Below are 13,831 nucleotides of genomic sequence, written 5' to 3' on the forward strand. Positions count from 1 at the left end.
AAATGAAGTCATGAAAATAATAAAACATAGTTTATGAAATATTTATATTAATATAATATACAACCTATATAGTCTGTCCATCATAATTTTATTAATTGTTATGATTTTTGAGATGTATTTGTTAATATAAAATAAAACACATACTTAGGTACTGAAGTAATGTATAGTACTTTTGTACTTTTGTTTATTATATGTAAAATATTTTATTTTATTTATACTTTTATATTATTATGCATTATTGGAATTCAATTAAAATTTGATATGGTTGCACTTTTTAAATGGTTTTAGTTCCACAAAATGTAAAATGTAACTAGTATGTGTACTTACGCACCTACATTCAAAATAAATATTAAAATTTTAAAAAACCTAACTAATAAATATAATTTAATTGGCCTTCTTGCACTAGTGAATTACACACACGATTATTATCAAAATAATTATATCGGAAACTAAAAAACAGTTAAAAGGTACTATAAAAGCTCTTTATTTTCAACATTTTAAGAATTATTACTTGAGTGGTCAAAAAATAATATTTTTTCTCAAAAGCTAAATTATACTGCATATATATATATATATAATGCATCATTATTTAGAACTCCTGCTCATAATACTATACAGATGACCTTAAAAATATTATAATCAAATATTATTATTTTTTCGATAAAAAAAAATTAAGAAAAATATTATAGAACGTGATTATGATTTATTTTTCTATTCGTTTTGTCATCTTGGTGAAATCTTAATAGAAGGGGAGGTTATAAAATATATTCAAAATCGTCAAACAATAGTTTTGAATTTTTGTTCTTCATGAAATACCGATGCAAAAAAAAAAATATGCGATAGCTCGCTGCTCGTTAACGTTGTTGTTTCGCTTGTTTACTTTGTAGGAACAACACATTTTTTTACAAGAAACCCAATTTACAATTATCCTCGTCGTGAGCTATGAATAAACGTACGCAGGCACATGTATACACAGGTTTTAGAAAACACCTGTGAGCCGAATACGCAACGCCGACACACAAATAAAAATTCGAAGGCGATGGAGTAGTAAGCTGTTAGAACGTGTTTCCGTGACGTCCGTTCGTCTGAATCTCAACGTACCCTAACCGCCGACGGCGACAATGCGCCATTTACCCGTCCTCTGGTTGACGCTAGTCCTGACTGTACTCGTCACAAATCGGTGCGCATTTTGCTCACCGACCATTTCGCAGCTGAAGCAGCTAATCGATATGATCCTATTCGAGGACAAACTGCACAATGACATACTGTCGGAGAAGGTGATACTGGAAAAAACCAACGACAAGTTGCCAAAACGAATCGGTGAAATGGTGAAGGACCTCAATAACGTCGACCCGTTGGTGTCACTTCATGCGCTTCACACACCCCATCCATACTATTCGGGTGAAAACCTGAACGTGAGCCTGACCATCGTCGGGAAGTCAATCATGTGCCTGACGTACAAGCGCGTGGCCTTCCACTTGGCAATGATGATTAGCCTGATCGAACGTCAAGACCATGATCAGTTACAGATGCGGTTAAATATGCTCGGGTACGTCATCCCTTTTTACATTGACATGTTGTCGTCCATCTTCAGGAATTATGATGACCTGTTGAACGTGTACGATACGGTAAAAGGTGCCAAATCCGACGAGTTGACAGAAAAGCTGAAATCTCTAAACGAGGTCATTAAGTCGTCTTGCGTGGTCAATGAAATGAAACTGTACTGCAGTAGTTTTAATCTAAAGAGTCTGAATAATTGTGAGTACATGTTCACCGACGAAAATAAAATATCCCTAGAATTGAATGTCGACACTATCATAGAGACGCTAATGGAAAACGAAAACGCCATACTGAATTATGTTGACGAGATGGACTCGCTTAGAAATATGGGCATGAGCACATGGAAGGTCTTGTTGAAAACACCGGATTTACCACCAGTCTCCGATGAAAAAGCATTCGTAAGGACGCCATTACCTGTACATCCGTACAGGGATGAAGTTAAATCCATTATTACAGAGGTAAAAACTTATATTCGAAAAAAAAAAAAATCGAAAAAATCTAAAGTCGAAAAATTATATTTTTCCATACTAGTGAACGGAGAAATACCATCGACTGAAACATTAGACAGGACTTCGCCAGCTAGTGTCAGTGATGCACAATCAGCACGGACAGTTGAAGTGGTATAAGAATAGAACCTTTGGAATTCTCACACGTTCACTGATCTTGTATACCCATTCAAACTTATTATTTTTTGTAATTTATCACATAACGGTTATTTATACCTTCTACAGGTATCATAATGTTTATGAATAATTATTTTAATTTTATTTATTATATCGTTATATAATTATTGTGTAAATGTGACTAATGTTATATGTTTTATTTAAATAATTGCTGTGGAGTAAATATTAATAAACCATTTACTTAATAAATCATAGGTATAATACTTCAAACCCAATCGAAGAATATAAATTTTCATTAAAACATTTATACTGAACTACGATAAGAATTAAAACATTATTTGGTCAATATCACGAAATATGATTAGTAATAATAATACGCTCTATGTTTCACACTTACTAATTTCTACGCAAACGGTTTTTTACTCTTATTTTATGAAAATACAGTTAAAATTGTGTGTATATAATATATATTGTTATAAATATTATACCAAGGTATACGTATGTAATCAGCTTTGCGTTACTTTAGGATAATTTCTGGAATAAAACAATGTCGCTCATAAGGCATAAATATGTAAGCTATCTATCACAGCGCACTTTGTTAAGTTTATTACAGAAACTGGTGAGGAAAAATCAATCTGACTTACTTAAAACTAGTCAACTACATAATGTATTGATTATTTTCAAACATAATTCTATTGTTCTCTTCAAAGCACATATAGTTAATTGAACAGTCTCTACAATCTCCTCCCCCTAAGTCAGTTTCCATTAAATCAATATCATTCGGAAACATTTTCTTTCTACAATTGGAAAATTCAAGTTATCGATTTGGCTTAAAAGTTAAAACTAATAAAAAACTCATCATTTACTCAAATAACCAACACGATTGAGATTGGATTTAGCATTTACGTGCATCGTTATCATATCACTTAATTGGCCATCTATAACGATTCTTCAGCACGTTACAGAAATTTTTTTAACTTAAAATTTAAATGTAACGAAAAATAATAAAAACCAAAATATATATGTATAGTGAAAATATGTTATGATTAATGTATGCACATTGCACATAAATAAAATATGTGACAAAAATATTCATTTGTTAATAATTAAAACCATTATCAACTTCTAAAAATATTGCTATATAACAATATAAGTAAAAAGTAATGGATTGACAAATAAATCAAATCAACTGAAATGTATTCGATGCGTTAATTATTTATATAACTAAGTTTTATATGAAACTTGTTAAAATATATTCAAGAAAATAATATGTATAGATCACAATAACGTCAATAACATGAAAATACCTATTAACAATAATAATAATAATAATATTTGTTAATATTTTACAGCCTTGCATGGTTATTCAAAAACCAACGATTATTTTTTTTTTTTAAACAGTAATTTAATAATTTAATAATTTAAAAACATAAGAAATATAATTTCAGATTGATTTGAAATTCGTGTAGTATTTAGTAATACAATACTCTGTATAGGAACGACAGTAAACACGTTTATTATATATATCTAATAATAATTAATATTATTGTACTAATTAGTGTAATTACTTTAAGTTCCGCAAAGTTTTCTTCAAAACATAACACATAACAATGTAAATGTATTATTATTAATTCGAATAGCTTTCATTAGGATGTCATTTAAATTTAGAATTTAAGATATTATTACCTAATTATATTTTATATTCAATGAATAATTTTGAGTAATTCTCAAAAGTCATAACAAGGGGCCCGGAATTATATGCACTAAAAATGTGCATGCATATATGGCACTGATTTTCATTCAAATATGAACTTAAAATATGCATAAATATGTGAACAAAAATGTATTTTAATTAAATTTATTTAATTTAAAAATGTATATAATTCATTAAATAATCAATATGGAACAAAACAATGTATTAAATGCCTAGTTGATATAATTTAATTGTATTTTGTATGATGTATGTTGCATTTCAAACATTCACTCATCTAAATAAAACTCGTGAACAAAAATCAATAAAAACAAATTTAGTTGGTATATTTTTATAATACAATATTTCAAAGTTACCTGGAGAGTTACAGTTAACTTTAAACTACTAAAGACTTGAATACATTTTCAAATAAAAATGCATGTCGATTTTTAGTAAAGTTTTTTCTTTTCACATTCGCAGGTTTTACATAGCGTATTTTTTCATAAATATGCATTATATTTTAGAAAAATGGTAAAACATGCATAAAAATCAAAAATGTTCTAAATATCCAAAAATAATATGCAAAATTTAGTTTTTCATACCATCAAATTATGTTAAGGTTCAAATTTGTGTCTTATCTAGTTACTTTTTAGTTTAATAAATAAAAATATGCAAATGCATAAAATTCCGGGCCCTAGCTCATAACTATAGTTGCTGCTGTAATTTCTATATTTTAAAATTTCAAAATATGTGTGGTTTTATATTATTGCTACCTTATTTTTCCTATTTAAATTACCTAAAAAGTCATAATATTATATGAAAACATCTTTAAATATAAGCATTTGACAAGATACCATAAATACCGTTGTTTACGTCATAATTTATTTATTTTTATTTTTTATTAAACCTCGGAGGCATAGAACATTGGGATTTACAAAAGTTATATTTAAATTATACATAAGTTTACATGACGTTTACTATTAAGCTTATTCGTCGAGTCTTATAATATTTATTTATTCATTTTGAGGAGATTGTGAATTCGATGACTGTTGACTTCATTGAATGTTGATGTTGGCTTTTCTCCTGTACCTACTCATTGACTCATCGTTTGTACAACATTGTTTCTACTTGATTATAATTTAAAACATGTATGCAACATGTAGCTGAATACTGTACCTATTGGGATATATCTACTCGTAAGTTGGATAGTTACGAAATTGACTATAAGGAAAGAATGTCTACAACTGTTTGTGGATGTTAAAATAAGTACCTACCGTTGATCGTTATAAATAGAAGTCTTTGTTATCTAATGGTAATAATTGTTAATGTTCACCACAGTCATTAGGTATATGCCTATATGAAATGTTGACATTATTTTGTTCCGCGATGAAAAATACAAATACATAAAAACACAGCCGAGAGAGTCATTTGATATAATTATAATGTGTTTATTGTGCGGTGCACCGTGGTTTATTGTTCTGTGTTCGCTAAACAAATATAATATTAAGCATACAATATATCGTGTATAATATCTTGTGTTGGTAAAAACATGTTGTTTTTTTTAAAAACAAAAGGTCGATGAAATTAAATTTAAAAAAAACAAAGACTATGTTTCGTATCTTTTTACGTGACAAGATTAAACATTCAATATTTTATAATTTATAAACCCTGTCTTAAACCATGTTAAAAATAATTACCCATATAAATGCATAATATTTTAAATTAAATTCATGTTTAAAAATGATTGGATATAATATATTTACAGTTAGAGTTTAAACAATAATAATAAAAATAATAATCATACATAAGCAATTTCATTCGTTATTACTATTAATATAAATATATAATATACTTTATAAAATTCAGACAAATAAATTCTTACTTTTATTAAAATACTAATAATAAATTATATATAAAAAAAATAAAAATAATGGTATCGTTGTTATTTTATAAAATACTTGATTGCGATATGGTAAATTGGTAACATATTTTACAGTCTTCTCTTTGACAAAATGGTAACATTCACGTCTTAAACGTACAAATATGCATGTTCAAATTTATATGTTGCTTTATTAATATAACAAAGAGATAAAAAGCACGGCCTTAAAACATTACCTATTAATTCTAAAAAACTTCCTTTCGAAAATCAAATCCAAATTGATCGCATTTAACTCTCAGAAGTCTGCCGAGCTGTGGCGGACCACAATAAAATACTGTGATTTTTCCTTTCTTTTGGTCTAGTAGTTGTTTAAACACTTTATCCCAGTTAGGCCTGCCCGCGTTTGTTCTAGTCTTCAAACCCGTGATAAAATCTCGTTTTTCCTAAAAATCGATCAACGTATTATATTAATTTCATGTTTTAAGTAGCCGTATTATATTATTATATATATGTTATTATAATTATTGAATGAATCGATTATAAAAATATTATTTTCAATTTTCACCTTTTCATGCAACAAATCCAAAGCTAATTGGAGTCCAACGGCTTTCATATCGGTTTTTTGCAAAGCCGACGTTATGTACATGTGCATTTCTAGGAACCTCTCCATAGCCCCGCCGAGCTCAGCCTGTTCGATTTCTAGTTGTGATAGTAAATTCACGAACCACTCAAAAGATCTTTGATCGCGATTAATCCAAAAGAAATCAACCTATACGCAACGGAGAAATAATGGCATGTTATTACCTACCGAACACTGTAATATATAGGTACTAGTATGCATAATAAGCTAGATCTATTTCGTCTCACCTTCCTAAGATGCATCACCGTGGGAGGTATTTCACTAGCCCACGTGTATTTACACTTCGGACATGTGTGCCGGGCTTTCCAGTATCGGTGCATGATTGATTGTAATATGGAAGCGAACGGTGTGACACCGATGCCCGTGGCTATCATCACGGCGTGCTGGGCTCGGAATATGTGACTGGACGGTGCACCGTATGGGCCGACTAGATAGATCTTATGATTAAAAAAAAAAAAAATAATTAAAAAAACGGTGTTTGGTATACTGCGAAAGCCAATATTCGCCTGATATTAAACTCACTTCCAGTGGTTTGCCGACAGGATAATTTATGGGCGACTCACTACTGTTGTCTTCTTTAGATCTTTCCTTCGACTTGCTTTCATTGGTCACAAACTCCATGCTGCCCATATTGGACGACTGAAACAGTTTGAATAACGTTTAAAACGATGTTTTTATACACCCACTAATAATAACAATGCATTGCTCACCGTTTCTATTGTGATACTATACGACGAAACTTTGGTTTCGCAATTTTCTAAGCTTGGAGTTTTGAATGCTATGATGGTCGGCTTGTGTCTCATGTAACGAAAACTTTGAGCCAACGACTTATTTTGGGGACTCAAATATGCCAAACCTAAAGATTGAAGTCTTGCTCTTTTCATTTGACATTCGTCGAAACTCTTCTCGGATTCAGATCGCATGTAAGTTCGTAAACTGAAAATTGACATTCGTAGATTTTAATTTAGCTTTGATCGTGTACATTTAGTCATTGACAAGATACAAAAAATTTGACACATACGCTAACAGACGTTCTCTTTTTTTAATACGATTTTCCATATCGGGCATAGACAATGATTTTGACAGTGGGGCCTTATTGATCAAAACCAGTTTGTGGAGATTGGTATTTTGTGCCTTTTTCACTGATTTTCTAGCTTCTAATAATTTATGAATTAAAATTTGACTATACATTCGAATTCGTTTAATTTTATACTAACTAATAAATTAAATTAATCAAGAAACATTATAACATTTAATATTACCCATTGGAGTTTTAGAATTACTAGAAGAGCCATCGTTTTCCGAACCTCTAATTTGAAAGTCTTCCGGCAAACTGCTAAAACTCTGATTAGTATAACTAAAATCACCACCTTTTTTGTACTTTCCTTTGGCAGAATCCTCCACAGTTCTACCTGAAAATGTTCTCTGAAGAGACCTGTGACATTTTATACATAATATCATAATTAGTTTAAGAATGTAACTTATTTGTTTTGAAATATCATTAAACATACGTTTGTAGTTTTTTGATTTTTGAAGATTCTATAGAATCTACAGAGGAAGTTTTGCTATTGACGGAGCCAGGCAGTTCTTCGTTAAGTAAATGTAATTTTTGCTGTTCTTCTTCAAAATATGAATACAATCGATTTGTCCATTCCCCAACTCCACGAATATGTAACCACATATAATCTGTACCAAAATTTTTGTTTACTTTAATACAATGCAATCAAATTAAATTTTAATATAAACATTTACCTTCTTGTTCAGGAGCACTACTTATAGTAAATGGATGCCATTCATACTTGGCTATTGCCGGTATATTCACGAAAACATAGTCACCGGGATGGAAATCGAAATGCGGTGGTCTTTTAATTACCAAATGCGTGACTTTAGATGGTAAAAGTAGACCAGAACTGATGTACGTTTTTCCGTGTTCAGAACGCATCAATGAGAAACGGTAAAAACGTTCACACAAGTACAATAATCCGGGAATAATCAACCATTTCCAAAAGTTTGGACAGTGAAGAATCAGGAGTAAGTAAAAAGGCACGTACAGTAAATGAGTCCAATAAAATATCTGAAAAACAAGAGTAAATTTAATTGTAAAGAATCTAATATTCTATGGGAATAAGCCATTATCCGGTTTTAATTACTAACTTCGAAGCATCCTCCTCGGCGAACGAATGGCTGCGAACAAATGAACATAACGAACAGAATAACGATTAGTAATACACCCGTGGGATTAGCAAATCCAGATATGAGCCCAAAAAGTCCTGGATCTGTAGTAAACAGCCATTCGGACACTGTGAATCCTTCATAGTTCAAGTTCGGATCATATATTATGACGGTACCTAAAGTTGGTACAAATAATTAGAAAAAGTTGAATCTAATCCATTGACAACGATAAAATCAATGAACGGCGTAAGAGTAATAACTTACTAAAATTTAATAGATGCATAAATGTATGAAGGATACTATAACCAAATATGAAAAAACCCGTGATCTTATGAAAATATATATGTTGATCCAAGGGCAAAAACAATGATAATCCACGGGTTCTGAGGAACGTAATACAATGTCTTAACATGAGAACCAACACAAAAGTACAATTGAAGTTCAAGCACTGGCCTGCAAGTCAATATAAAATAACAAAATAAACTCATACATAATACCTAAATTATAATAATTAATGTACAAAAAAATTATGCAAAATAACGATTTATACGATAAACTTTGCAATACAAAATATAAACGAAGAAAAATGTTTTCATTGTATTTTCACCGTCGGTGTTTTCGACGAGCGTCTAGCTTAGTTGGATTTAATGAAAATTCTTAAAGGGATTTAATTGTTGCCGTTTTTAAGGAGTTCGATGTATGCAATTTTCTAAGTCAATGCGAGTCGAGTGCATGTATGCATATTGTATTGCGTAGAAAGTTAATGATCAATGTGTGTGTGATTGTAGTGTAAAACAAATAACAAAGCGTTACCACACGTGCACGCACAGATTAATTATAATACACTACAAAAATATTTATAATTTTATTTTTATTGCCTTAACATTATTTTGAAAATTATGCCTAACATTAAATACTTAACCTATTTATTCGTTAAAGTTTCTGAAAACATAATATTTTGATTCATTAGTTTTGAATGAATTTTTTTATATTTAAATCGATCTTGTCTTATCAATATTATTAACATTTTAAAATTCTTATAATATTTAAAATTTATAAATCTTATATCGAAGGTTATAAGACTTAAATGTCGAAAAAAGTAAAAATGTCGGTTTTCTAACAAACTTCATTAGAAATTCAAATATGTTTCCAAAAGTTATTTCCGATGACTAGGATATTTTGTGTAATTCATTAAGGATGTATTTGTAGCCTTGTAGATAAATGTTTGTATTAAACATTGCTGGACATGAAATTTTATTAAATGGACGCCACCCTCGCATGTGATGTTTCAGTCGTATATATATATATAAATATATATATATATATATATATATGTCTCAAATGTACAATATGGCAAATTTTACGCTCACAATAATCTATAGGTACTGTATTCAAAATTATAAAATTAATATCGTATTCATCTGAATACAATTTGAAAGTAAGACTATCAGCCAAGTCCTATCGGAGTATTCCTCTGATGTTTTAATTACGAAGCAATTAATGAGCATTTTAAAATTGCACATTATTTTATAAATTTAAAAATTATCATAAATTGCTTTAAAATTAAAAACTAATCAATAAAAACCTCCGAGATAATCATGTCACCTTTGAATTTTATAAACAAATGATAAGTCGACTCTAAATTCCAATACAAAATCCTAATAAAAAGGTTTATTGAGAACTTAAAATTTGCCATGTTGTCTATAAGACGGAGAAAACTTATGATATGGGTGTGGCGTTCTCTTGACGTAAATTCTCCACGTTCCGAGCCCGCAGACATTAATATTAGGCATCATTGGCTAACATAATATTATTATTATTTTGTGCACGAAATCCGCAACAGCTGGTCCTTAACACAAACAAAGTATACTATATAACAGTGCACACATAACATTATGTTACTATCTCAAGGCATGTGCCCGTGTATAGCTGCTAGAAGCGGATAATAAACAAAACATAACGACGCAAGATTAATACGTACCTATACGAACAACAGTAAATTATAATATCGGATATGGCTTACCACAGGCTCTAGCTAGGATCGTATAGATATTTGAATTGCGATATTGATAGATTCTGGTCCCGAACAGCAACGCGTTGACGAGTACGTAGACCGTCAGGAATATCAGATAGACGTAGTTGTTGCGCATGTACGGCAACGTCAGCTGGTACGGACGCAAAGCGGTGATTTTTCCCCAGACGGATGTCGGTGGCTGTTTTGGCTTTGGCGGTACTAACCAGCGGTCTATGCTGAAAAACAGTATAGAGCGTTTTTATCAACCAGTGTTCTGATAACGTTTCGCGCGCCATGTAGGTCGATGGGGCCGAACAGTGTTTTACAGACCTAAGAAATTGATATAAAAATAATTATACACCACCCGCAGCGCCATTAATCTTCTGAAGAAAAATCATGAGATACCTGATGAAAGTAGAAAACCATACGGTTTATGATAGTATCTCATTTTAACTATAATAATAGGTAAGATCAATGTTCTAACCAATAACATTGACATAAAATTGAACATTGATACGCGATATAAAAAAGCTAATAACTGTCTATAACTATAGTTGGCAAAATTAAGTTCAAAATACACATCAAAAAATCTAAAAGTTCAGATATATGTTACCTATGATATTGATACGCCAATGGTATGGTATGAATATGTGTATTTGGCGAACATTTTTCAATTTTAAGTTTTTAATAGTTATTACATCAGGATTTTTTTTTAATAACTACCTATTTAAAAGATAATGACATAAATTCTTGAAAATATAAAAATGTATTAAAACTTCTGAAAGATAATTTTTTCTCAATATTTTTAATAATGGCCTATCGTGCATATACCTTAATTTTAAATTTGAACCGTGTTGTTAAAATAAGTGAATTACGGACAGCTTCAATTTTACCATAATAATAATCTACGACGTATTATGTTGGTAATAGTATCTCGATTAATGTGTAAAACAAAAACAACCGATTTTCAGTAGCACCCTTGAGGCGAAAAATAATTAGCAACTAATGTACATATTTAGTAAATTACAATATTTAAAAAATATATCTGTATTTTTAACTGAGTAATTTTTTTCCCTGACTAATGAAACAAAACACGATTATTATTAAAAAAAAAAAAATAACAGTTAGTGGTTTTATTTTCAGTAAACGTTCATTTTGATTTTTTTTTTAAATATATACTATGTTTTTGAAAACGTTTATTCGTAATTGATTTTATTTTTTTCACACGTTTCATAAACGAAAGCAACACTAATTCATATTATTTTACTTATCGTTCACGAAAGCCGTCGACCGGGACATAATATTATGACTTGCTTGAGCTCTTAAACACGACTTTTATATTTTAATTCACCAGCCTGGTCGAAGTCATAGACTGATGTAATATGAATTATCTATTACAGACGCCTATTATAATAATACTAGCTGCAGTACAGTTATCGTACGGAATGATAATATTATTATTATGAGCGTTTCGATGGATAAATTATTTTTTATTTATTCCAGCAGTGATCATGACGTGTAAAAAAAAAAAAAATAAAAAATGATTATATTATTATTATATAACGATCGTGTGTGTATATTATTATAGGTATAAGTGCTCCTTCAAATCACAAACGACGCGTTATGTTACCTTATCGACAGATTTTCCAATAACCCGTTGTGTTTTTGTAATTGATTCTTGAGAGATTCGTACGTAATGGCACCTCTCGACTCGCTGTCGGCGTCTTCGAACAACGCCATCGTCAGGTCTTCCACTTGATCTTCCGAAAACTGCATTCCGTTTTCTTCCATGCAAGCACGCATCACATGCTGCAATTCTCGGTGCTGTATCAGACCATCGCCTAAACAACAAAATACAATACCGAATTTATTATCGTTGTTATTTTTATTTATCTCTTTTGCAGATTCCGAAGACGAATTTCAAATCATTTAACCGCATGATTATTAATTTCACTTTTCATTTTTCAAAAATTGGAATTTAATACGTACAATATTATTTTATAGACATTGTCATAAAAATTATTACAGTACAAATACGAGAAGTAACTAATATTATCATAAATTTAAATAGCTCACAGTTAAGCTATTTTTGATTTGATTATTCGTTTGATAATATAATAATATAATGATCATAATATGCAGAATAAAATTATTAACATACCATCCAAGTCGTATACTTTAAATAGAAACCGAATTTTGTCGTCTGGCGTTTGTCCTGCAAATTGGTGCATTGCATCAAGGAACTCATGTAACGATATTGACCCGGAGTTATCTTTGTCAAATATTTGAAATACACGTTCAGTGAAGAATGGCTAAAATTGTTTTAAATTAATTATTTTATTTTTCAATTTTAATCATCGTATTTTTTTTAACATACATAATTTTGTATTATATATTATTCTTAGGTATATTAAATTAAATAAATTTTAAAATAACAATTTTAACACGTTATGCTACCTATACCTAATAACTTCATCAGGTATATATTTTTTTATTTTATAAATCTAAATCATACTTCGATAAGTATTACTTATAGAGTGTTACAGCATTTAAGTAATAACTTAAAATACATAATTAACAGTTTTATACCAATATTCAATTGCTCGAATGAGTAAAATTATACTCTCTGGTGTATTTATATTTGCTCAACTTCAAGGCGTTTGCGAAATTTTCGTTATAAATTACAATGATAATATTACCTAATCCTCAAACAAATTAAAATCAATAAAAAAATAAAATTACTAAATGGTATATTCAGCCCAATACGTCTAGACATTCTGAAATAGTTAATATAAGAACAAGAATCGGATATACCAATCTCACCCACATATCATAAAACACGAAGAACAACCTATCTGTAATTCAATGCAATGAACTTCTCACAATAAAACACTTAGTTCTAGATTGCTCCACTATATGTCAACGTGAGAATCATTCTCAACCAACTTTCTTCAATGCAGGAAGCACTCGGAAAACACAACACCCACCTGATCCATAGCTTCTTCAAATCCATTGGTATCGACACAAAAATTTAAATATTAAGCTAAATCTACGCATACCAAATATAATGTAAATATATAATACTGTATCACTTAATCTGTAGTCATGCAACATATAACCATAACTAAAGTAATCATTAATAATATTGTATCTACAACCGTAGGCTAATGACCTAGCTGTTGAAGCCTTATTTTCAATAAAAAAAATTTAAAAAACAACTGCCACACAAATCACACAGGTGATATAATATAAT

At 29.9% G+C, this 13,831-nt stretch overlaps 2 protein-coding genes across 2 annotated transcripts; one reads left to right on the forward strand and one right to left on the reverse strand.

Moving 5' to 3' along the window:
• Nucleotides 1-1,020: 1,020 nt before the first annotated feature.
• On the forward strand, nucleotides 1,021-2,432 carry LOC107172888 (uncharacterized). Its single transcript, XM_089229609.1, has 2 exons — nucleotides 1,021-2,018; nucleotides 2,092-2,432. Exons 1-2 carry the CDS (start codon nucleotides 1,122-1,124, stop codon nucleotides 2,092-2,094), a joined length of 900 nt encoding a protein of 299 aa, XP_089085735.1. The 5' UTR covers nucleotides 1,021-1,121; the 3' UTR covers nucleotides 2,095-2,432.
• A 2,868-nt stretch (nucleotides 2,433-5,300) lies between these two features.
• On the reverse strand, nucleotides 5,301-13,574 carry LOC149055366 (NADPH oxidase 5-like). The gene is made up of 15 exons (XM_089229550.1): nucleotides 13,566-13,574; nucleotides 12,740-12,890; nucleotides 12,209-12,419; nucleotides 10,588-10,814; nucleotides 8,829-9,017; nucleotides 8,547-8,740; nucleotides 8,145-8,466; nucleotides 7,904-8,078; nucleotides 7,655-7,827; nucleotides 7,414-7,549; nucleotides 7,103-7,328; nucleotides 6,915-7,031; nucleotides 6,620-6,829; nucleotides 6,318-6,521; nucleotides 5,301-6,195 (listed from the first exon to the last, which is right to left on the reverse strand). Exons 1-15 carry the CDS (start codon nucleotides 13,572-13,574, stop codon nucleotides 5,998-6,000), a joined length of 2,742 nt encoding a protein of 913 aa, XP_089085676.1. The 3' UTR covers nucleotides 5,301-5,997.
• Nucleotides 13,575-13,831: the final 257 nt, after the last annotated feature.

This window comes from Diuraphis noxia, unplaced genomic scaffold, assembly GCF_037042655.1.
Source record: "Diuraphis noxia isolate RWA-SAM2 unplaced genomic scaffold, SU_Dnox_SAM2 contig0005, whole genome shotgun sequence".
NCBI classification, from domain to species: domain Eukaryota; kingdom Metazoa; phylum Arthropoda; class Insecta; order Hemiptera; family Aphididae; genus Diuraphis; species Diuraphis noxia.